General features: G+C 42.9%; 1 protein-coding gene across 5 annotated transcripts in view; it reads left to right on the forward strand.

Moving 5' to 3' along the window:
- Window positions 1–5952: 5952 nt before the first annotated feature.
- SNTG2 (syntrophin gamma 2) overlaps window positions 5953–25114 on the forward strand; it is a 354452-nt gene continuing 335290 nt past the window's right edge. For all 5 annotated transcript variants that reach the window (XM_048497891.1, XM_048497919.1, XM_048497904.1 and 2 more), the window contains exon 1: window positions 5953–6325. In XM_048497891.1, coding sequence (XP_048353848.1) covers window positions 6254–6325 — 72 coding nt within the window. In that variant the 5' untranslated portion in view covers window positions 5953–6253. The remainder of the gene's footprint in view (window positions 6326–25114) is intronic.

Here is a 25114-nt window from a genome sequence, read left to right on the forward strand (position 1 = left end):
TAATGATGGCCATGAATCATTTCCAGGGGATGAGTGTGGAAAACATCACGGTAAAGGAGGGGATTTATATGTTTTACAAGGCAATTCGTGGGAAAGGGCGTATAACAGGTGGAAACAGAATCAAGGGGTGAAGCGGTAATTAGGAGTAAGCATTAATACGAAGATTATCTATGTTTGTGGAGGGGAGAGGAGAGGACGGGAAGGGGAGAGAATATCAGCTCTACACATTGTCCCCTTCTTCAGCACTGTGTGGCCAAGGGAATTGCTTGGCTTTCATTTGGGGGGGGTGTATTTTTGGAAAGGACCACAATATCTATATATCAATATAACAGTAATTAAAAGGCTTCAACAAAACCCCCAATCTTGAGACTAGTGGGTGTGATGACATTTGTGCCTTTAAGAATGAATTGATGGGCAGAGTTAAGAAAACCAGAAAAAGAAGGCCCAGGAGAGTTATCTGCAGAAAAGTTGCATGGCAGGAGTGAATGCCTCCTAGCATGTGAATGGAGAAATGCAAGGAGACTCCACTACAAGCCCACAGCATAGTGAAAAGCCCAGAGGTATGTGTTCCATGTATAATGGGTCATTGAGAACATTTTTAATAAGGTTGTTTTGACCTATGAAGGTAAAACAAGTGGAGAATGAGGTCATGTCTTTTCTTCAAGAAAATCCCTCAGAACTCAAATGTACACTTAGTACAATGAGAATCCCCCAAAGCTTCTTCTGTCCTTAGAGATGAAGCGAAAACTGAAGGATGAGCTTCACCTTCTTTCTTCCTCATATGAAATGAAGGCAGGGAAACTCTGGAAGTAAGAGAAAGCATCTTCCATGTGTGACTGTGTAACCCCCATGCCCAGAATGGATTGGCCCCAAGAATAGGTTGACCCAGTAAGGGGGTGGAGACTCAGAGCAGCAGAAAGGCTGAAAGAGCTCTTTGCAGAAGACAAGGGTACCAGACTCGGACCTTGATTTCTATAAGCCCTTAACACCTTGTTAAGGTAATTGCAATATTGTTGGGAACTACTGGGAAGGTAGTTGTTGTTTTTGCTATGTTGTAAATGTTGGAGTTTATTGTTTCAGGGTTTTCTTTTGTGGTTGTAATGGGTGAGAGTTCTCCTGGAGACCTTCATCATGTTGCAACCTGTTCATCAAGCCCTTGGAGTCTTCAGGAGCCAGCCAACTTTCAAAGAAGAATTTGGACTTGGCAATATCAGTAGACTGTAAATAGAAGGACTTGAAATGCAAACCTGAATAGGACCTTGAATTGTAACGTTAAATGTTGATGTTTTAAAAGTGTTAATTGTAAAGAAAAGTAAACCATTTTGTTGTTTAAAAATTGTTGTTGCAACTCATTCCAAGTACTGCCCCACAGACCCCACAAGCTGAGGTTACAACTGCACAGGTGACCACCCAATGAACATTTGATAGTGCCCCCACACCTTTGGAATGGACTGCCAGATGAACATGTCATGACAGTTAGATCATGGTGATCATATCCTATCCAGCAGAGGTATGAGTCAGCAAGAAAGGAATGATCTGACAGCTGGAGAACAGCAAGCAGCCCGGTTCAATCCAGTTGCTAGTGACCTTTACAGTGATTGGTGGAACCATGTATATAGGCAACAGCAATGTACTGTGTGTTTGTTCCTTACGGAAACAAGTGCCTGGCGAAGCACTTTGTTGGACTGTTTAATATGCTCTGTATATAGTATCATGTACATATAGCAACTCTACGGTAAAAACCTTCTTTTGAAAGAATCTGCTGTGTGGAGTATTTCTTCTTCTTGAAGGTGGGAGTTTGCTGTATATGCCCACTTGTCTACTTTGAGTAGTACCGCTCAAGTCTGCTATCGGAACATACATGACACAACCTCTTTAGCAAGGAGTAGAAAACTTTGCAAATGTCTGTCTTTGGGACATGAGAATTTTTAGTATATTTGCCTATGGTTGTACTGTAGTTGTTGTTGTTTTCCTTGGCATCTACTGGCTATGATGTTCTTTTGGGCTTTTTTGCTTGTTCTTGGTGCAAAATAGGTTTTTTAAAAATTAAATTTGTATCCTGCCCTCCTCAACCACGGTTGGGCTTAGGGCAGTTCACTGAGTTTGAAACATAATGATTCAAATATAAAATACTATAGTTAAAACTATAACCCCAAGATGGCAGCAAGATGAATTCCAGATCACCATAATAAAATCAAAGGGGTTGGCATCACAATCAATAATAAAACATAGATAGTAAATATAATTGTGAGTTGGGAGGCCAGTAGATGGAATAGGGACAGTGGGAGGCCTCAACTAAAGACCTGGTGAAACATCTCTGTCTTGCAGGCCTTGTGGAATTGTTTAAGGTCCTGCAGGGTCCTGGTCTCAATTGACAGAGAGAATTCCACTAGGCTGGAGCCAGGGTCAAAAAAGCCCTGGCTCCGGTTGAGCCCAATCTAACGTCCTCCAGAAGGTTGCTGCCAGAGGACTGTAACATCCTCTGTGGCAGTACAGAGGATAGTTTAGGGTATTTTATTGTAACAGGTGCTACAGTTTTTAAACTATTTTGATAATATTTGTAACTAAGTTTTGTAAACCACTTTGAATTTATCAGAATGTGGAATATACACACATATACTTGGTTATGAATATATGTGTGTCTGTAAAGTAGGTGGAATATCAACAGAGCTATTCCAACCCACAGAAATGGTGTCCATCAAAATCTTGACAACAATATCTCAACAAATATAGGAAACAAAATAATGGAAATGTTAACCCTGCATTCCATTTATGAAAAATGGAAACATCTAAGATGTCAAGAACTCTCATACCATTGCATTAACTTCTCACACAGGGTGATGCCCAAATCTTACAACAAAGACGATTACCATATATCTTCCCTCTGTGATACACCTCTGAAGATGCCAGCCACAGATGCAGGCAAAACGTTAGGAACAAGATCCACCGTTAGGAACATGGCCACACATCCTGGAAAACCCACACATCCCAGAAACAGAATGGTTTCCGACTGGCAAAGGGGTCTGACAGTCTGTTCAATCTACATGCAGTACCTATCACGAGGAAAACGGTATTAGATTTAGTTGAAGGTGGCGTGAAAACTGGTGTACAGAACATTAACAATTAGAGATCTACTAATGATGACAAATTACTAACAGAAAACAACAAAGACTTGAAACAGCTACTGCTGAACATTAAAGAAAAAAGTGCCAAGGCAGGATTACAGTTGAACATCAAGAAGACAAAAGTAATGACTACTGGGGAATAATACAACTTTAAGGTTGACAATGAAGAAAATAACATTTTTCAAGATTTTCCATTTCTTGGCTCCATCCTCAACCCAAAGGAAGCTTGCAACGAAGAAATCAGAGGGAGACTGAGACTAGGAAGAGCAACCATAAAGTATAAGGATGTGTCGCTGGCGATCAAGATAATTCATATCATAGTATTCCCTATTGCTATGCATGGTGAGAAGTTGAATAATGAAAGCTCACAGAAAGGTTCTTTGAAAGGAGGGTTTTACACAGACCATGTACTGCCAAAAAGACAAATCACATGAAACCTGAACTCTCCCAAGAAGCTAAACTGTGGCGGCTGTGTTCTGCTCACATTATAAGAACACAACACTTTCTGGTAAAGTTCATGATGATAGGAACAGTTGAAGGCAGCAGGAACACAGGAAGACCCAGGATGAGAGGGATTGGCTCAATCAAGGAAGTCACGGCCTTCAGTTTGTAAAACCTGAACAAGACTGTTAATGATAGGACTTGGAAGTCATTAATTCATAGAGTTGTCAGAGGCAGGTTGGTGGCACATAACACATATACCAGTGGTGGGATCCAAAAATTTTAATAACAGGCTCTGATGGTGGTGGGATTCAAATAGTGGCGTAGCGCCAATGGGGCTGGGAGGGGCGCGACTGGGGCGTGGCTGGGCATTCCAAGGGTGGGGCATTCCTGGGCTGGGCTGTGGCAAGGACGCAGGGCATGTGCACCCCAGTTGCAGTTCCCTTTTATTTGGCTATTACTGTAGCCATTTTTGTTAAGGGCAAAAGATATGGGCTGTAGAAAAGAGACAAGTTAGGGATTTTCTGCCAATTCCCATCTTGCTCTGAAATGACGGTAAGGGTGGGGGTGGGCGCTGTGGGGTGAGGGGTAGGGGTGGGGTGCCATGGGGGGGGGAAGGGGGCCACAGGGGGCCCTGGGGAGCGATTTTGCATTTCCCACTTGACGAGATTTGTTGTACCCAGGGACAGAGATTACCCCCTTGTCCCTAGTGGAGTTAATCATTAACAACCGGTTCTCCAAACTGAGAAAATTTTAATAACTGGTTCTACCAAATAGGTGCGAATAGACTGCATCCCACCTCTGGCATATACCCAGATCCAAGTTCTAAGTACTGTTCAATATTATACATGTTTGACAAGCTGTCATGCAGCTTGCTATTATGCATGTTTAACCAGAACTCCCATTTCCTTCAATGAGCCCTACTCCAAAATAAATACTGAATTTTAGATTATAGCCTTAGTGGCAAAGGAATTTGTTCCCCCTTAACTAATTCAAGCTACAAGTTATGTGCAGTTGCATGTAACTTTCCTCCAACTTGTAAGAAAGAAAAGCACCCTTGGAAGGGATAAGGGACAGTGTTTCTTTCCTACTGAAATATCCATGTAGTACCCATATCAAAGCTGATTCACACATATATGAATACTAAGTCGAAGTTGGGAATTTCTTTCATTGGAAAAAGTATATTTAAGATAAATAACGTCTGTGGTGTTTAATATGTGATGCATACTTATTCGCAGACAACAATGAAGTTAACATAGGAATTCAGTTCATCTTTGGTTCTTCTGGATTGCCAATTCAACTGAAAGGTTTTCAACAAGCTCACAATGCTTAAAAAAATAAGTACTGTCTTCCTTTCTCCCACCCCCCAACTTATTTCTCCTTTGGCATCAAATGCAACCTTCTGCATGAAACACCCTCAAATAATTACATGTAGTTTGCATTTTAGAGAGATCTCACCAATGGCATATCTGACCCAGAACTTGGGGTAACCCAAAGGTACATACCATCTTATCACTTTGGGGTGCAAAACCAGACCCCCTCCCCTTTGTGACCAGAGAGTAATCAAACCTCCCTACTGAGTGGAACATCCCAGCCCTGCCTGTGTGCAGAATTCAGTCTCCATGGAGATCAGGGCTATGACCTCCACATGCTATGGTTAACAGGTCTAGGCCTCTCCTTGGACTATGTTTTCAAGTTATGGTGATCATTTCAACAACATACTCATGAGCCTTTGCTAAATATGCAAATTATTAAATGCTCGCCATAACTTGAAAACATAGTTCAAGGCAGGACTGTGCCTGTTAAAAGTAGCCCAATGAGCCCTGTGTGGCTGCGGAATGCCCAACTTTGCATGCTTTGTAGGTGGGTGTGGCTTCAAGGGCCACCTGCAGCGGGGATTGGTGGGGTTCCTGGGGGGCGCTGTTTGGACCCCGACCGCCTCTGGATCTTACCCTATCAACCCCAGGACATTTGAGTGCGAAAACTCTCAAAGAGTTTTCTGTGAAAATTATGCGGTTGCTCTTACGCCACGGCTCTTCCATTCGGACAGATTTGGGCAGCGAGCATTAGAACACGCTGCTGGGAGCAAGCCCCATTGAATAAAACGGGACTTACATCTGAGCAGACCTGCTTCGTTTGATTCTGATATCAGTCTCCCCTGACAGAGAGCGACACCGCTGGTTTCCAATGTCCGGCTAGAAAAGGAAGGGAGCGAGTGGCTGCGTCTGTCCTCCCGGAGGGGAAGAGCGGTGAAGTTAAATAGGGAGGTCCGCAGTCTCTCTCTTCCCTCATAGCTTCCCTGCGTGGACTGGCGGCAGTAACCCGCTTGCCTACCTGCCTTGCAGGCAAAGGCAACCCTGAGCCCGTATCTGTGGCCCCAGTCACTCCCTCCCCCTCTCTGCCCTTCCTCAATGAACGAAGAAGGCTGCAGAGTCGTCGTCGCCCCTTCTCTTGAGGCAGCTCAGTCTGACTGAGCGCGCGGAGAGAGCTCCGAGAGATCCCTGGCAAGCGCCCGCCTTTTCCCCCCCTTCTCCTCCTCCTCTTCTAGGATTCCTGCCTGGGCTTACTCCGCCGCCTGCAGAGCTGCTTAGGGGCGCGCGCGTGTATTGCTGAGGGATTCAATGCCTGCTTACGAGCCTTGCTGAGTTCGCCATTCAGAAAGGACTAATCTAGCTGCATGGGAGGAGATGAACGTGGCGGGGAAGCCGTCTCCTTCAGCCCAGCTCGAGCGGCCGGACAGCCTCCTCGTCCCCACTTGGGCAAGTACCCCCGTTGCTCGTTCTAATCAGCGCCCCAACTGTACGCTTTAAACCACCAGCAGCTCTTGCTGCTTCTACTCCACCAGAGAGGTCGCGCCTCCTCCTCATTGCCCAGGCAGCCCATCTTCTTGCCCTGTCCTCTCCCCCCCTTGACTGGGTGGGCTTTTGCATCTGCGATGCACCGCTCGCGTGCAACTTGAGGAAAGCTTCAGAGTTGCGCGAGGAGGACAGCCGGACGAGGCTTGAGAGGAGGGTTGCCCAGTTTTGGGCTCTGTTGGGCTGTTGGAGGATCCAAGAAATGTGTCTGGGTGTCGTAGGAAAGGGGTTGCCTCAAGCCAAAGGGAGCATTGGACTCCGGTGCAGGCAGCAGGAAAGCAAATGTGTATCTGTTTAGGTTCCTTTCACAACAAGCGGGGCATAGTTAAGTGCTAAGAAAAGTTGGCTCCTTGGAAGCTGTCCTTTCCCTCAGGACAAAACTAGACCTGGTGCACAGTTGCATCAATTTTGCTCTCGCCTTTCCTTTTTAGAAACCAAAAGCAGCTGGTTGGGGGTGAATCGGAAGGGCAACTTTCTTTCTCTCTGGATGCTTTTCCTTTCCTAAGGGTTGCCTCCCCGTGCTTTCCTTACCGGGGAGGAGGGGGCATGCGGGGGGGGGGAGGGGGAATGCATAGTACAGTACCTGTGAGACATGTATGTTGTACTATTGAATGCTTTGTCGAACTGTGCATCTTTTCTAAAAGTTTTCAAAACCCCGACAGATTAGCTTTAAATATAGTCCATGCATAGCTGCTGGCATCCATCCACCCTCAGTAATCTTTCGCTGGATTTGTTCTGCTTAAAATAAGATTTTTTAAAAAGAAGTGGCAGAGAGTTGTGGGTGGAAGAGTGGTATGATAAACAATATTCTACAATTGGACTTCATGCATCTGGCTTTCTGAACAGAGTTCTCTTTGAAGCCAAACTGAATCCCACCTTCACAAATAATTGGCAACAACACTTTCAGTGAAGTAGTAGGTTTGGGGGGCGGGCAGGGTAAGTTATGTTGTACATAGATGTGCTTAAAGCAGTTTATTTCAGCGGGAATTAAGTGCACAAAACTATGCACTGCATCATGGCTATCTTCTACATCATTAGAACGTTATATGTTTTGGAAATTCTCTGTTTCGTGTGCTGCTAAAAGATTGTGTGTAGTATTATTGGACAGCTATTCCTAAAGGGAGAAATGGTAGTGCTTGAAGAAGTGTGAAGTGCATGAAGACCTGTTAGCAGATTAGCCTTCTTCTGCATGGAAAGCCTCTTACCAATAAATAAGTCTGTACAGAACAAGAATGTAGATTTTAAAAACACCAGTGTTCACCAGCTGAGATAGAAAGCATCCAAAGCATGCCATGTCACCGATGCTTGTAAAATAAGTTTTAAAAGACGTGTGATGGCTGTGTGAGGTCTGGGGAAAGAACCAGTTAATTTCAGATTACTGGTGCAACTCCCTATGTAGCTTGCTGACCCATGATATTATTTCTCTAATTGGTTGTTAGGAACACAGTAAAATTAATGTTGGGGTTAATTAAAGTGTTGACAGTCTTAATGTCTCAGTAAAATGCACATGTTGCTGTGATCACTTTAAAATGAGTATAGTTCAACTACATGAATCTCAGCTTGATGGCTAATGGAGCCAGGTAGAAGTGCCTCTTTATGGATACATTAAATCATTTATGATTACATTAAAATCAATAAATGATACAGTCTCTTGATGGCTTTTACTCTTATCAGTGTTGAAATCCATGAAACCAGCAGTTTTTTGGTTGAAATGGCAAATCTTTGTTTCTTCTGCATAAAAAGTAACTTTATCTGCATTTGCTAGGGCTCATCAGATGTTACTAGACAAAAAATGTTTGGTATCTCAATAATAGTGGCTACAATTTTTTGTGTAGCTGCTAGTTGAACACATGTAAGAAACTCAATGGATGACTTGACTAGGCACTGACGATAATAGTAATTACTCCTTTTATCACTCTTAATTATTGTTGTTTGAAGTTAATTGCCTGGTTGGCTTGTCAGCCTTTCAAATATCATGTTGTTACTTCTGAAAAAGTGAGCTAGTCTTTACCTCGCTAACATTTTCTGCAAACAGAACTCCTACCCACTTTATTTTCAAATGAATGAGAGTTGACTGAATATTGTTAAATAGGATCAATAGCTGATCTTATAAGCTTGCACTATTTTATAATAAATTTAGAATTTTTTAACTTTTGTTTGATAAGGATACTGGAGCAGCTTGGGGAAGTTAGTGAAAGCTTGCTTTTGGCATGAATATCAAACTGAAGTGTGGTGTCCTTAAGTTTTATAACACATTAATGCTGTATTTGTGTTGACAATTGTTGTTGATTTTAAGGAGTTCAGAAAAACTGTCAGGTTCAATAAAATAGTAAAGGAAGTGTCAATCAAGTAATATACCCTTGCACTTGGAATGTCCCTAAATAGAGAGCAATTTACAGAGGGAGAAAGCACTCTCTTGACACACCATTGTTCTGTAGCTCCTGGGGTTTAATTAGGTCTTTGTTCTGGAACATAGTTTAGTGCCAGGGCTCAATTATAACATATGAATTGATTGAATTGCATAGATATCCTGTCTAAAGAAAGATTACTTCTGTTCATACCTTTCCCTATATTTTGCTATTATTGGTAGACAAGAAACTAGAGATTTGCATAGGAGTTCCCAAACTTGTTGAAGCTGTGAGCAATTTTGGAATGCTGAAAATGTCTACTGGGTGTCACTATAAAATTACTGTTATGATGGGACCGGGCACAGCTGAGCACAGACTTGCTGCCACGATGGCACAGTGGCAGAATATTGGAAGATTCTAAGTCTGATGTCCTTTGATGATGGAGGCAAATTACTACTAAATCACTACAAAGGTGATTCTTTTGAAGCACCTCTTACAGGACTGTCTGTTTGCCTTTGGGAAGAGATGCTCTGACAAAGAAGCAGGTAGGCACCCATGTTGGAATGGAATAGAATATATGCAACATACAGATTTGTCGGGTAAATTCAGCATATATTAATGTGGTTGGGCCACTGATCTTGCAGTCTTTAGTTCTGCTTGGATGGATGGAAGAATACTCTGTCCACTTGTCCTTCAACAAATGCCTTGTGTGAAACCAGATTACCATAGATACAATCAACATAAATTTCTAACAGTACAGAGGTTGGGAAAAATGCTGGTATATTGCTGAAGCCCATGTATGTTATTACCAAGTTCACATATTACGGTTGCATGCCCATGTTTGCTTTTATAGAGGGAATAGTTAGGACTGGCCTTCTGGCTAGTAGATCAAGAGTAATGTTAATTTCACAGCTTAAGTTTCTTTTACCTAGAATCTATTTCAGAAGTGACTGTTGCATCCTAGAACCTCATGGTGGAATTCTGTGCACACCCTCCTCCACTGAATACAGTTGGACTTCCTTCTGAGAAGACCTGCATAGGAATGTGCTGTGAACCTCCTAAATCATGCATTAGCTGGGACTTTTATCCCTGTTTGCATTCAGGGTGCCTAGAAAAGGTTACATCTGAACAATCTTTAGCTAACTATCATACATACCTGCTTGGGAGGAGGGTGAGACTTTCAAAGAAGGAGTTGACGCTTTAAGGACTTGAGCTCCAGTACCTTTTAAAATAAATTAAACAATGATCATTTATAGCAGTGGTTCTCAACCTTCCTAATGCTGCTACCCTTTAATACAGTTCCTCATGTTGTGGTGACCCCCAACCCTAACATTTATCCATTTTATAGATAGAGAACACTGATGCAGGGAGTCTTAGGCAACCCCTGTGAAAGCGTCGTTCGATTCCCAAAGGGGTCGCGACCCACAGGTTGAGAACTGCTGATTTATAGCATCTGAAGCTCACTGCTTTTAATAATGTGGTTCTTATCAAGATGGGACATTTATAGTACGATCGTAAGGAGAGATACTCCAATCTAAGCCCATTCATTTCAATAGGTTTAGACTGGAGTAATTTTGCATAGGATTGCACTGTAAGGGACATGAACATACTAAAACTATATATGCAAAACAATGTTTTTTGTGTGATGACAATCAGAGAAACGGTAAAGCATTTACAGGGAAATAAAAGCTTTAGGAATAGTAATTCATGCTCTAGGACACATTATTTCAGAGCTTTAAATTTGAAAGCCCTGTTCTTAAAGTGTGCATAACTATTATCCTCAGCGCTAGCTTATTGTGTGGGTTGAAAACTAATGGATGGCAATTTTGGAATATTTTTTTGTGAAAGGTGAAGACTGCTGCCTAACCTCTAAGATTAAAACCTGTAGTGTTCTCTTGCAGAAATGTAGATGTCTAATCATTTATGGCAAATCCTGCAGCCTTTGGCAGAGACAGTAAAACATTCATTGTCCCATGCTGAGTAAATATATGCATTTTTATTTATATTTATAAGGAGTTTAATAACGGTATAACTAAATCCTACAATTCAACAATAAAAAATCTTAAGATTGCTTAAATAAATAAATAAACAATAAAAAGAATAGTAGATAAGTCATCATAAAACGCCTCACTATCCACTTTAAATGTTAAAAATCTGTTTCAAAGAGATGATTCCACAAGGTGGGTTTACTCACAGATAACATTCTAAACCTTGTGCTTGATGATTTACTGCCATGGTTGGAAAGGAACTATCACTCAGATGTAATGGGATTTCAGTAAATGAATGGACTTCTATGCTGAGAAGCAGGGTGTTCTACACCAGCGTGGTATAGTGGTTAAGAAAAGGTGAATTCTGGAGGTTTGATTCCCCACTCCTCCACCTGGAGTGCTAGAGGCTGGAGGCTTCTGGTGAGCCAGAGGCTTATCCGGTGAGCCAGATGTGTTGCCAAACTCCTATATTTCTGCTGAGTGACCTTGAACTAGTCCAGGGGTAGGGAACCTGCGGCTCGAGAGCCGCATGCGGCTCTTCTGCCCTTGCACTGCGGCTCCACGAGCCGAGCTGCTGGCCCCATCCTTGCCCGCCCTGCATGCAGCACGGTGGACACATCCATGTGCTTCTCAGAATGAGCGGAGTAAAAGGTAAAAAACCCAATATATACAGTGTTATCTTTATTTTAAATGTCAAAAATTATTTGCGGCTCCAAGTGTTTTCTTTTCCCGTGGAAAACAGGTCCAAATGGCTCTTTGAGTGTTAAAGGTTCCCTACCCCTGAACTAGTCACAGTTCTTCAGAAATCTCTCAGCCTCACCTACCTCACAAGGTGTCTGTTGTGGAGAGAGGAAGGGAAAGGAGCTTGTAAGCCACCTTGAGTCTCCTTACAGGAGAGAAAGGTGGGGTATAAATCCAAACTCCTCCTCCTCCTCCTCCTCTTCTTCTTCTTCCTCCTCCTCCTCCTCCTAAACCTGAAAGGCTTTGAAGATCAACAGTGTCATCTCAAACCTGGAGGCAGACTGGTGGTCAGTGCAGTTGCTATAGTACTGATTTCACACAAGCTTTAAAGGGATGATGGGCAGCCATATTCTGAATGTTCTTAAGTTTCTAAGTGGTCTTCTTTGGCAGCTTGTTGTAGAGTGAACTGAAGTTATCAGTCTGGAATTCACGGACCAATGGCTTAGCAGAGTGAGATCAGTTCTAGCCAAAAGGGAAGTCATAACATGAAATATAAAAGGCTTTTTTGGCTATTCTGGCTACCTCTTTTTTAACAGAAGACCTGGATTTCTAAAGATCCTGAGAATCTTTACCTGGACTGATAGACATACAAGGGTTAAGGATGTGTTAAAGATGTCAATATCATCAAACTAGCAATATATCTTACTTCTCTAAATTTAATTTCATCTTGTTTATCTAACTTGCTTCAAGACAAGATCAGAAGTTGCTGGCAACCTCATTACATCTTCAAGACCCTCTAGCAAGATATAATTATCAACCATATCAAAGGCCACTGAAAGATCTAGTGAGATTGTTACAGAAGTATTCCCTCCATTTCCAACTAGAGATTATACACCAAACTACTAAAATAGTCTCTGCCCTGTAATTATATATGGGATTCCCTGAACGGATCAAATAATGAAGTTTTACTTAGGGGAGCCTGAAGTTCCTGTGCCACTACTTGATCTATGGTTATAACAACTGATTATAGAGCTATAACATGGCGATAATGTGGTTTGGCTCTAAGTGTCATATGCAGTTGTCACAATGGGCTAAGGCACAAGTGTCAAACTCGTAGCCAGTATAGCCAATGCTCATGTTGGGAGGGACTGATGGGATTTGTAGTTCATGAACATCTGGATGGCTGCGAGTTTGACGCCCCTGGGCTAAGGCCTCACCTTTGAGTTTGAACAAAGAATTTATTAGATCGTGATAGCAGAGCAGGAAATCAGATCTATGACCCTTGTCCATGTGTAGTGCCCAGTATAACTCCAAGGTGCCATGGCAGCCAAGATTTCTTCAGCTCAAACTGATAAGGCAGACTAGGCATGAAAGCTGAAGTCCCTATTGTTCTCAATTAAGGGAACTCCAGCCCCTCTGCAGCTGAGCCAGGGAATCTGCTGGGGAGATGCTAAACCATTAGAATTCATAATCCACCCCTCACTTTTAGCACAAGAAATTGTTGAACTTCTGGTGTCTATGAAAGACACCTGCAGCATTGTCCAGATCAGGGGTAGGGAACCTGCGGCTCTCCAGATGTTCAGGAACTACAATTCCCATCAGCCTCTGTCAGCATGGCCAATTGACCATGCTGGTAGGGGCTGATGGGAATTGTAGTTCCTAAACATCTGGAGAGCCGCAGGTTCCCTACCCCTGGTCCAGATGAAGCTGATGATGGACAGAGTACCCAAGTGGCACAAGCTAAGTTAAACTTGGTTCACATTAGTCATCCAGCCTGTCTCAGTAAAACATGTCTCTCATCTATGGTCAAGTTGTGTGACACTGACTTTGGCCTTTTCTGTACAAGTTGCTTACAACATTTTCAGCCAGATAGCGCCTCCATTTTTCTGTGGAGTTCTGTACTTTTTTGGTTCTGCAAATATTTCCAACAAGCTTTTGCTTTATTGTTTCTGAAAACACTTTTACCATAATATTTTTCTCTGGAATATTTCCGAGCTAGCTTCTCTCACAGTGCGATCATACTGAAACGATTTTTTCCTGCCAAAAGGTATGGTCATTACCCATGCCCCAAAAGCAACTTTCCTGTGACTTAGGTGGAAGTGCTTTACCTGATCTTTCCCCTTACCTTCTCATCCTTTTAGCTGGAGATGCTGGGTACTGAACATGGAACGTTCTGCTCTCCCACTGAACCATAGCTCTTTGTTAGAAAGTCACTCTTCCCAGACTGGTTGAAGTTGATGCAAGATGTTGGTCATGCAGTCAAAGGACTGAATGCAGATGTCAGAGAAGCCAAAGCTTGTAGCCCAAAATAGGAAAACAGAAGGGACAGTTAGATACCCTTGCCTTCCCTCTCCAGCCATTGGTAAATATGTCAGTACAGACTGAGATTTGAAGAGCACAGGCAGTACCTTTTGCCAAATGCAAAATTTTATGTTACAGTCAATTTTTTATTTTTATACTTAAGATAAATGAATACAGTTTGACAAATACTGCATTTGAGGATCTAAATTACTGCATTTTAGAATGCACTTTTAAATGACTTTCACAATAGCTTCCCACATGCCTACTTAGCAGTAATGCCCTCCAACCCTATTAAAACACAATAGTTTTATTGTTTTCATCATCTGGAAAACTTTTTGTTATTGCCGTCAAGTATAAAGTAAAAGATTTTTGTAGAAATGATATGAATGGATACTAGTTGCTGATATACCGGTAAACTGTAGCAGGGTCAGCAACCCTCTAACATAAATACTAAACAGCTTTTCTTCACATGAAGATTTACCTGCGCTCTCTCTTCACCTGGGAGGGCAGGGTTGCCTCTTGGAAATATAGGTTCTTGGATAGAGCCATAATTTTTAAGACTCATTGAAGTAAGTATCTACAATCATTAAGAAACAATGGCCCTTCCTGCACAAATCTCCTAAAATGTTTGTAAAACATTTTCAATTCTCCCCTTTTGTTTTCACACACTCTCTCAAAACGATTCCAGTCCACTAAGCAGTTTTTCTTTTTTTAGTTCTGTGTTGAATTGCTGTTTCAATGCTTCACAGACTCGTGCTGCATTCCATACATGTTTTCAAAATTTCAGCCAGAGAATCATTTTTTTTAAAGTGATTCATTTAAAATGTTTTGAGACTGGAAATAGAACACTTGGAGGTAAGAACAATGCGGAAATCCATGGCGGAAATGTTTTATTTCCTGCCTCATGACGTTTTAAATGAATTGTGCAGAAAAGCCCATTGATTGAATTCAGACACCTTTTTTACTCAGCCTCACCTAATTCACTTCCTTATAACCACCTCCATCCCATATGGCTTTTCTGCATGCACGTCTCATGGTTGCCAGCATATTACACATTAAAGGGCATTGTAACAATGCTGCATGGGTGAGGCATTCTGTGCAAATGAGTCCTCACAGCATGGAAACAAGCAAGATACTGAAGAAAATAATTTTATAGGTTCCCATGTCTAAATTGATACCTCCCACTATATCACTTGTTGCCCTCTCTGGCGATGTACTGAAATTTGGATTGATATTTCTCCATGGATACGATGCAACAACCTGCATTTTATACCATGGGATGGCTCACTTTCTCTGTCAAGTCAAACTATTCCCTGAGGGTATGTCACCACCAGGGTGCTGTGTCTCCTGTGTAAGCTATGCAAGCTGTCCCCTATCGGAATAGTTCTCCATCAACGCTATGTGAGATTTGCTATTGCATTGTAGACGTTCTATTATTTCTACAGAATGACATATTGCTGCTCCATTAAATTCTGAAATTAATGCAGAAATCAAAAATATTTTTCAATAAGCTTTTCGTTTCTGCTTGAAGTAACTTGAGCTACGTGCCTGTTTCCCTTGGTTTTATGCTATAGTTTAACTGATTTCCAGGTGGTGTATATTTGCTTTTATTATGTGAAAGGCAACTCTCCTGCACAGCATTCCCAAAATGCCTGGTTCTTTAAAAGGAAATAATTAACAGAGGGGCCAGTATCTTAACAAACCGTTCAGTGATGTACGCTATGATTTTAGTTGGATTAAACATTCTTTGATATTTATTATGTATGTCACATCTTTTCATACTGTAGTTTGAAAAGAGGAAAGGAAGTAAGAATATATAATGATCTATCATATTGATGTTTTTGAGTTTTTGAAAGTAGCAGTGTAATCAAAAGGTGTTGGATTCATCTGTGAGACTAAGATATGTGGAATTCACCACAGTTCACTGATACAGCACAAGCTTTGCATGTACAAGGTTTAATCTCTGGTGTTAGGTAGCAGATCTGGAAGAAATCTCTCTACTTGAAATCACTGATGGGAAGTCTGTCCATGCTGTTATATTTATAAAGTGGTTGTGGTGTTATCTAAAGATCCTGTCTGTGTCTTTTTCATGTGAAGTAAAGTTTCTTCCCCCAAAAATGGCTTTGTTGTGATTATAATAATTGCAGCCAAGACAGACCAGCTGAAATCTACATGGGATGAAAATGATGCTGATCTGTAAGGCTGGGATTCTAGAATGGGTTGTCTCCAGATGCAGAGAAGCAGGTTGGATAAGGAGCAACAAATGCCATCTATCAGATATGGTTCTCTGGGAGGCTGGCTCCCTTAGACCTAACTAATGAAGCCATGTTGATCCATGTGATAATAATATTGAGCTTGAGCTATTATCTTGTGCTCTCTACAGGTTTGTCCTTAGGGACACTTAGGATTTTTCATCTAGTGTGAAATATGGCACCTCATGTATTAGCTGGGGCTAGCCATTGTGTATACATGTGGGGAAACTGTGAGAACACAAGTTCCCAATCCATCTCTCCTTGCTTTTCTTCTTTGCCTCCACTGGGCAACGCCCTTTTCTTCTCTCCCACTTACCCATCCACCAAGTTTTTCTGTTTCTCTCCCTGGTAGCCTCTATCCCTGGCCATTCACCTTCTCTGTTCACCTCTCCCATCGCCAGCTTTTCCTTTATGCTCCTCCAGCTCCAGTTTTATCTTATCTTCCTGTTTTGAACTTAAATTACATAAAATTTACTTAAAGTTGTACTTAAATTAGTTTGGCCTCACCAGGGGTATACCGCCCAGGGGGACATATGGGGTCATATGTCCCCAGGCTGCGGCCATTTAATCACATGGGAGGGGCAGAAAATCACCCCCACACCTCTCCTTCCCCCTGGGTCCATAAACTGACTCCAAGATCTGGTGCAAAAAATGTTGTTTAGTTGTGGTGGGGGAGAGCGGCCATCCATACAGGGTGTGGGGGTAGAAAACTCAGATTTTGCACCAGGCTACATTTTCCCTAAATATGTCTTTGGGTCTCACCCATGTTGGCACTGGCACTTGGAATTCTCAACAATGTTGGCTGTGGGTTGCCTAGCTTTCTGCAAAATGGCTGCTGGTATCTCAGAGTGAATTCTCACGAGATATCCTTTTTCATTTTAATTTTTTTTTACATTTTATACAAGCTGGGGCTTTCCGTGGGCTTTCATAACAATACCCTCTGTCCAGTGTCCCTCTGTGTGCATTTGTTCCGCAATGTAGAACTGCATACAGAATTTGACATGATTATTCCTATTTAGACATTCTTGTATTGGAGTTTTTGCAAGTTCAAATCTGTAATCAGTCTGGAAGAACCAGTGTGGTGTAGCAGTTAAGAATGGCAGACTCTAATCTGGAGAACCTTGAGTGACCTTGAGCCAATCACAGTTTTCTCAGAACTCTCTCAACCCACGCAGAGGCAGGTAATGGCAAACCACCTCCGAACAACTCTTGCCTTGAAAACCCTACAGGGTAACCGTAAGTCTGCTTTGTTTGGTCTGCTTGGTGATTTGATGGCTCTTTCTACCACCACCATCTCATTTTGGAGAAAGGTGATTAAATTGTTCTAAATATTTTTTTTAAAGCTAATGTCAGTTTTTAAAAAGATGACAGACAGGCGGGTGCAAGCAGAAGAGAAAACGAACTTGAGAGCTTTGAGATTGGGCAGGATAAATAAGATGTTTCCTGGGCCCCATGCAGCAAGCAAGAAATGTCTTGAAGCTGTCTTGGGAAAAAGATTGCTAGTTTTCAAAATACAATAGATTCAGTTGAAATAAAACACTTAAAGCTGTACATTTGACATCAGTTTGTCATCACTCCTATCTGAGATCATGAATGTTTATCATGCCCTTCATATACATACATTCATCAAAATGTGGGTCCAGAATCTGTGACTGAGACAATCCACATGAAGCACAGTGATCCTAATAGGTTTGGAGTCTATTCACATCAGTGGCGAAGCTCCCGCTGGGACATCGGGGCGGTTTGTACCAGGAGCCACCAAAAGAAGTCACGTGGGGCGCAAAATAGCCAGACCGCACCCCCTCCTCCTTGCCTGGCGCACCCAAAACCCAAACGCCCAGAATGGAGGCTGCAGCGCCCCTCTCACACTCAGAAGTTCCCTCTGAGAGTGAGAGGGGCGCTGAAGCCTCTAAGCTTGGGCTCTGGGCTTCCTCGTTTTTTTAAGCTGAGAAAGGTCCCTTTCTTGGCTTAAAAAGAAGAGGAAGCCCATAGCACCAAGTTTAGAGACTGCACGCAGCTCTTTTATCACTCTCAGAAGTTCCCTCTCTCCTGCCGCAGGAGCCGGCAGCGTCAAGGACCCCCTCTCCCCTACGGAGAAGGAGGCTCAGCTGCCTGCTCCATGGGGCAGAGGGGGGAATGGCGGCGGTGGCCTGCTCTCGCTCCGTGGGAGCTGCTGCCCTGAGCAGGGAAAACTCCCTCTGCCCCGCTCCATGTGGCAGAGGGGGTATGGTGGCCTCCACATTTTCTCCCCCCTCCCATGGATCCCTGTGCTATGGCCACCTGAAAGCACCGTCATAACTGCTGGATAAGGTAAGTGGTGGCGCGTGCCGGGAGGGGGTGACGGAAAACTCAGGCCGCCCCGGGCACAGCTTTGCCTAGCTACGCCTCTGATTCACATGCAGTTTGGGTAGAGAATGTTTAGGTGAGAGCAAGGACTGGTATTAGGGTTGTCAGCCCCCTAGTGGGAGTGGGGCATCCCTGCCCCCAGCTCAGATACATTGGTATGGGAGTAGGCAGACCTGAATTTACTTTAAAAGATAGTATTTTGAATTGGGTGCTGCATCCGCTGGCAGCCAGTGCAACTGGGATAGCACTCGTTTCATATGTCTTTCTGATGAGTCCCAGTTAGGACCCCATCTGCCTCATTTTGCTCCCGCTAAAGCTAAAAAAGCTAGTGATGCTATAATGTTAATACACCCAAGTCCATAACTTTCATGAACAAAGGATTACATATAGACACAATAGTTCAAATTTGAAAGTAGGATTTATTTTGAAGGAAATCGGAGATCAGATAGCATCTTTGAGCCCATTCAGTCTAATTAACCTCAAGGTGAACCTAGAGTTCGGGACAAGGATCCAATCGCCCATGTAACATGCTTCCCCAAAAATAGACAAGGTTATTCTTCTTTACCCACCCTTAAGCCTCAATCCTAAATCTAACTGTACCTCACCAAAGTGCCCTAAGTAGTGAGGTCATCCATTCTGCCACTCCCGGGTGTCAGTACTGGCACAAGAAAAGCCAGATGGCTTTTACAGCATTTAACAATGAAAGGGGGAAAAACTTTAAACATTTCCAGCAAAATCCATCAATCTTTTCCTCTCCTTCTGTGTCAACATACCCTTGTTCTAATTCTCCTCTTCCATTCTTTGACAATCTCCTCTACTTGTCAATATTTTCCCCATCTCCCTCTCCTTATCTTACTTCACCAGCTGCAGCAGCTGTGGTGTCTGGAAGGTGCTCTGGGCCTGAAGTGACTCCCCAGCTGCTGAGCCAGATGTGACTCCAAATCACCCAGCCCACAGTAGGTCCTGGTGTCTGCAGCCTCTGGGCCCATTGCAGCTTCTGGACACTGATTCTGCCAGCTCTGGAGAAGAAAGGTAAGTGTGTTGTTTGCTCATAAGCAGACAATGCTTTTTTGGGGGGGGAGCAATTTTACCCCCCCCCCCCAATATATATAAACATTTCATATATAAAGATTTTATATATTTTTATATATAAAGATTTCAGATTTTAATGCAAACCTGGGATCCCCCAAATTTTTAGGAAAATCTGTGTGCCATTGTGGCCCCAGTCTGCAGATCTAGATGTTGTTGATGTATAGATGTTATTAAGCAACTGGTAAAGAAGTAGAGGGAACATAGTACCCTGTTTTCTTTGGGAAGCTAGTAAATTGGTCAGATTTTATGGTAGTTTCACAATACCGTTTCCCCGAAAATAAGACATCCCCTGAAAAAAGACATAGTAGAGGTTTTGCTGAAATGCTAAATATAAAGCATTCCCCGAAAGTAAGACGTAGCAAAGTTTTTGTTTGGAAGCATGCCCGTCGAACAGAACACCAGAGCATGCAGCTGTGGAGCGGAAAAATAAGACATCCCCTGAAAATAAGACATAGTGCATCTTTGGGAGCAAAAATTAATATAAGACACTGTCTTATTTTTGGGGAAACAGGGGTATGTCTGTTTCCAGCACAAATTTCTGTAAATTCCATGTAGACATATATGATATAATTGTTTTTGAAACCTGGCTAATGGCACAGTTCTAGGCCAAATGCTGGCCTCAATTGTCTTAGCTGAACTTTCAGCATTACAGAGAGGATATGGCCAATACTCTGGGTCATAAGTTCTCTGGTTTTTCCATGTTCATTTGTGGGTTCATTGGGGTTTCATTTGGGCTATATTTCTTGCTCTGAGCAAGCAATGGGTGCTAGTGATTAGTGTCAGCGGCCACAGGTAGGGCCACCATTTTATCCAAGTGTTTGTATTGGGCAATCAGCATGAGCGAGTCTGCAAGCAACTGTGCTTTGTTGACTATCCTATTGAGAATAAATTGAAAGTGGGAATGAATGACTTGACAGTGCACTTGTTTCTAAATTATTTCTATTTTTCTCCATACTATTGAGGCAAGTGAGCCATTCTTTGAAACACAATATGATTTTTTAAAAAAACATGTTAAACATTTCAGTGTCACATAGTATCAATTACTGTAATATTTTGTATTCTATCGTATAGCTGGGGTAAGAAAATGAAAACCGTATTACTACACAACCACCACCATTTCTTAACACAGCAGTAAACTAGAAGCAGCATACTGTAATCAGAGGTGGGATCCAGCAGGTTCTCACAGGTTCCCGAGAGTAGGCTACTAATTATTTGTGTGTGCCGAGAGGGGGTTACTAATTGGTGATTTTGCCACGTGATTTTTGCCTTAGTTACGCCCCTCCTCTCAGCAGTAGCGTGCAGAACTTGAAGCAGTCTAGCAGGAGGTGCACCGGCGTGCGTGGCAGCCTGCGCCTGTGTGCATTCGTTTCCCGCCCAAGGACTGGCGCAGTGGCTGCATCCTTGCCACAGCCCCGCCCAGGAATGCCCTGCCCCCGGAATGCCCGGCCATGCCCCCATCGTGCCCCGCCCAGCCCCATTGGCGCTACGCCACAGTTTGAATCCCACCACCATGGGAACCTGTTACTAAAATTTTTGGATCCCACCACTGACTGTAATGTTAATGTCTGTCTGGTTTAGATTCCCACTCTGCCATGGAAACTCATGGGTGGTCTTGGACTGGTCATACCTTTTCATCCTCACAAAATTGTTATGAAGATAAAATGGAAGAAGGGAGAATGATGTTTTAAGGTGCTTTAGGTTCCTATTGGAGAAAAAGCGGAGAATAGCTTTCTAAATAATAGTGGCAAGGCCACTGACAGTACACAGTCCTAGCCATGTTGTCTCACAAATAGGCGCCACTAAATTGAAATCATATGCTCTGAGGCAGGTACAGGTTGCCAGATCCAGACTGGGGAACTCCTGGAGATTTGGGGACGAAGCCAGAGGAGGGCAGGGACCTCAGTGGGATAAAATGCCATAAGTACACACTCCAAGCATCCATTTTTCCCAATGTAATTGATCTCTGTAGCCTGGAGACAAGCTGTACTTCTGGGGGGATCCCCATGTCCCAAAAGAGGCTAGCATCCCTACTGAGTCAGGAATGCATATGATTGCAACACCACAGTGCAGCATGTATTGTAGTGGCAGTATGGTGGAGTGGGCCTGCTCTCACCTGCAGGCTCTGTTCTAACATCCTAAACTCAAGAGCCTGTCCTGTATTCTAACATCTGATACAGCATGTATAGAAAGAGGGACAGAGGAATTGCATTTCTCTCATCTCTTTTGGATCCCTTCCTCAGTTTGGTGCTGTTGTAAAAGAATGCTTGTAAACATTTACTTCTGAACAAATAATTTAAAACTTTGTGGTTCTCTGTATCACAGAGACCTCCACCGTCTTGGACACACTATTTTGAAAAGGAGGTGCCAGGAGGGGAAAGACTGGCAGTTGGCAAGCAGCTATTCCTCCAGAGGTGCAATAGGCAATATATCATTCCTGTGGTGCCCAGGAGTAGGTAAGCAGAAGATGCAGAGCAAAGACCTCATAGTTGGAAGGGAAGCTGGGGGATCCTGATTCTCCCAATGAACAAGTCCTGCTACGGTCAGGTGGTGGCAGCAGTCACCTCTGAGAGAGAGGTGCCCCTCCAAGAGGAGTTGGGAACCCTGGGAAGATGTAAAGGGTGGAATAGGGCCCTCAGTCAGAGCAGGCCAATTCCACCTCACCCCCGCACAGAAAAATATTGATAGCAGACTTTCTGGATGGAAGCATGCCTCGGGAAGGTTAGGCTACCATCTCCTTGCTTGTGTTGGCTTCTAAATATTCCACTCTCATTTTGCTTTATATGAATCCAGCCATCACTTTACTCTTACATGTTTTATACCATAACACCTGTCTTGACCTCATGTCTCAGTAGCTTTTATAAATATATGTATTTTTAATTCTTAGAAAGTTGCAGTCTTCTAACTAGCAAATATGTACACTGAGTTGTATTAATCTAAAGCCATTTCTGCCACTGGCCCGCGGTGATTGGGGGGGGCGTCGAAGTGTACTATGGATGCTGGCTTGCAAACCCCCGAGACCCGTTCGCCTGGAACGGTCTCAGTAGGGGCGGGGAAGACGGCGCAGCCTGCATGGAGGCTGCACCGTCGCCCGAACACGTTACCTTCCCTCCGACCTTCCGACGCGTCGCCCAGGCCTGGGGACACACACCCATGCCCTGGCCGACAGCTCTGGAGTCTCAGGGCAGGGGGGGGGTGTCCCCAGGCCTGGGCGACGCACCGGAAGGTCGGAGGGAAAGTAAGGCGTTCGGGAAAGGGGGGGAAAGGCACCTTCCAGCTGCTATCGTTCACACAGCAGAGTTTGGAAGCTGTTGTTTCTGAAAAACCTCACCAGGGAGCGAGGTTCAGAAACAGCGGCTTCGTGCCGCTCGGGGGTTGCGAGGCCGCTGCTGCTGCAAGGCGGCAGCGGCGGCGGTGGCTGTGTGAACCCCTCCCCAGGGACGCTGTTTTAGCATCCCTGGGTCGCTGTATTCTGTCCGTGCGGAAACAGCCTAACTGAACTTAAACCATTTTAATATAAGTTACTGTTTTAAATTGACTTTTATTGTGCTGTAAATCATCTCAGATGCTTTGTAGTTGAGAAAAGATCTATGAATTAAATATTTCAATAACTACAATATAAATAATAGTGGGTTTATGTGTGTGTTATTTTTGCAATCTAACAAAGTATAATTAAGGTTGAAGAAACCAACTTAAAATAGATTTTGTTCATTTTTTTGGTGCTAAATTGTAGTAGTCCTATCCTAATGAAGTTAAAAGTCATCTATAATTTATTCCAGATTGATGGCCATCTATGAATACAATGTATTTGTTGTACTCAGTCATTTTTTATAAATACACAGGTTCTTTTCAGAATATTGTCCTGAAACAGGCTGTTTGTGTTACTGCCACATATTTTTGGAATATGGCAGGTTAAAAATTTGCCTTTACTGTCATCAACAGCAAGAGAAAATAGATAGGGAAAATAAAAGCAGACAGTTAAGTGACAAAGAAATGTTACATTTATATAAAGGCCATACATGAGTACTGAGGAATATTTAGTTGTTAAAAAACTGACAGGCTCGCTTCATGATTTCATCTTCTGCATCTGTGTGTTGTGCTGAACTTTCCATCTCAAGAACAGCATGACTCTGCAGAGAATGCTGTCATGCTGGAATTCCTCTGCCACTCTCTTTATTCATATATGTCAGCAGGCAGATTTTTATAATGAGATTTACTAACTCTCCAAAGGATATAACCTTGAAATGGAGGGGCTCTTTAGCACAATCTAATCAATATTACCTCATTTATCATCTCCTTGTGAAGCTTGGATTGTAGTGGGGATGAAAATGCATTTGTAACATTTAGAGAAGTAGTTTTGGGCAGCAAAATCAATAGAGAAACTCACAGTTGTTTTGTATGAAACTAAAGTGATGCTGACTAGGATCCCCTAGGTCTGTTTTGGCAGATAAAAGCATAAGACAATTGGCCAGTTAGATACACCTACTCCAATGTAGGATTTCTGGAATTTAGAATATGTATTGTTGGCCAGTCCACTGTTAAGACCAAGAAATAAATTTCAGTTTTGTTGTTGTTTGCTATTTAATATTAAGGTCATTCTTTATCACCTGCTGGTTTGGTTCACTTTCTGCTCTTTTTTACATGTCAGGAAAAACATGGATAAGTTGAATGAAAGTGGGATGTCATTGTTTTTTGGTAGGATTATATTACCACTACTACCTACAGTTCTAACGAGGATGTATTGAGTGTGGGAGGGGGAGAGAATCCTATATGAAATATTTCAATAGACATTTTCTACTGTGCTTTTTTTCTGTGTCCTTGCCAGTGCAGGAAATCTTGTGATCACTTCTGGAATAGATACCATTGACTGGACTGGTGCAAAAGGCAGAAAGTACAGTTTAGCCATTGTTGTCCATTTAAAAGAGGCGGATCACGGATTCCCAATTTTATGCTTCTGGATGGTATTGCACCTGCCAACACTTTTTCTGGTCCTACCAAGTGTTTTTAGAAAGTGGGCGGGACTATGTAAGGCAAGACTTCAGATTGGCTGTGCAGAACTTTAAAAACGTTGAACTAGCAGCAGCTACCACTACACTATAAGCATATTCACTGTGTGACCTAAGGTAACCTGTGACAGCCATTTTGCAGCTGACTCTGCCTCCCTCAACAGCCATTTTGTGGTAGCCATAGCTATGACCACCACTCTGTCAGAATTTCAGATGTAGATCTTGGTGTAGATGGCAAGTGATTGTATGCTTTATAGAAGTAGGTCAGTTTCATGACCTGACTACACCCCATGGGGTGTAGTTTTCTGGTAATGTTAGTTATTAGTCTGGGAAAAAGCATCTAAAATCAGAATCATTTTGTCTATGTGACACAAATTTGTTCGCACAGGTTCAAAGTTGCTCAGTGCAGTGTTATGCTTGAGAAGGATTTTGCCAAGCAATTGAAGTGATCTAGTCAGGAACGTGTCTTACACTTCGTTGACTGAGTTCAAGCATCCTAGCTGCAATAGCTTTGCCAAATCTCATTCATAAATAGATAAACTGGGTAAGGACTGATCTACTAACATAACTGGGTGCAGCTGTGTAGTCTGCTAGGAATGGGACTAGAACTGAACAGTGTGATGACACATCTGGTAGACTACAGTACATGGCTGATATGGTGTGAACAGCATGCAGGCTGCAT

The sequence above is a fragment of the Sphaerodactylus townsendi genome, linkage group LG01 (genome assembly GCF_021028975.2).
Source record: "Sphaerodactylus townsendi isolate TG3544 linkage group LG01, MPM_Stown_v2.3, whole genome shotgun sequence".
In the NCBI taxonomy this organism is placed as follows: domain Eukaryota; kingdom Metazoa; phylum Chordata; class Lepidosauria; order Squamata; family Sphaerodactylidae; genus Sphaerodactylus; species Sphaerodactylus townsendi.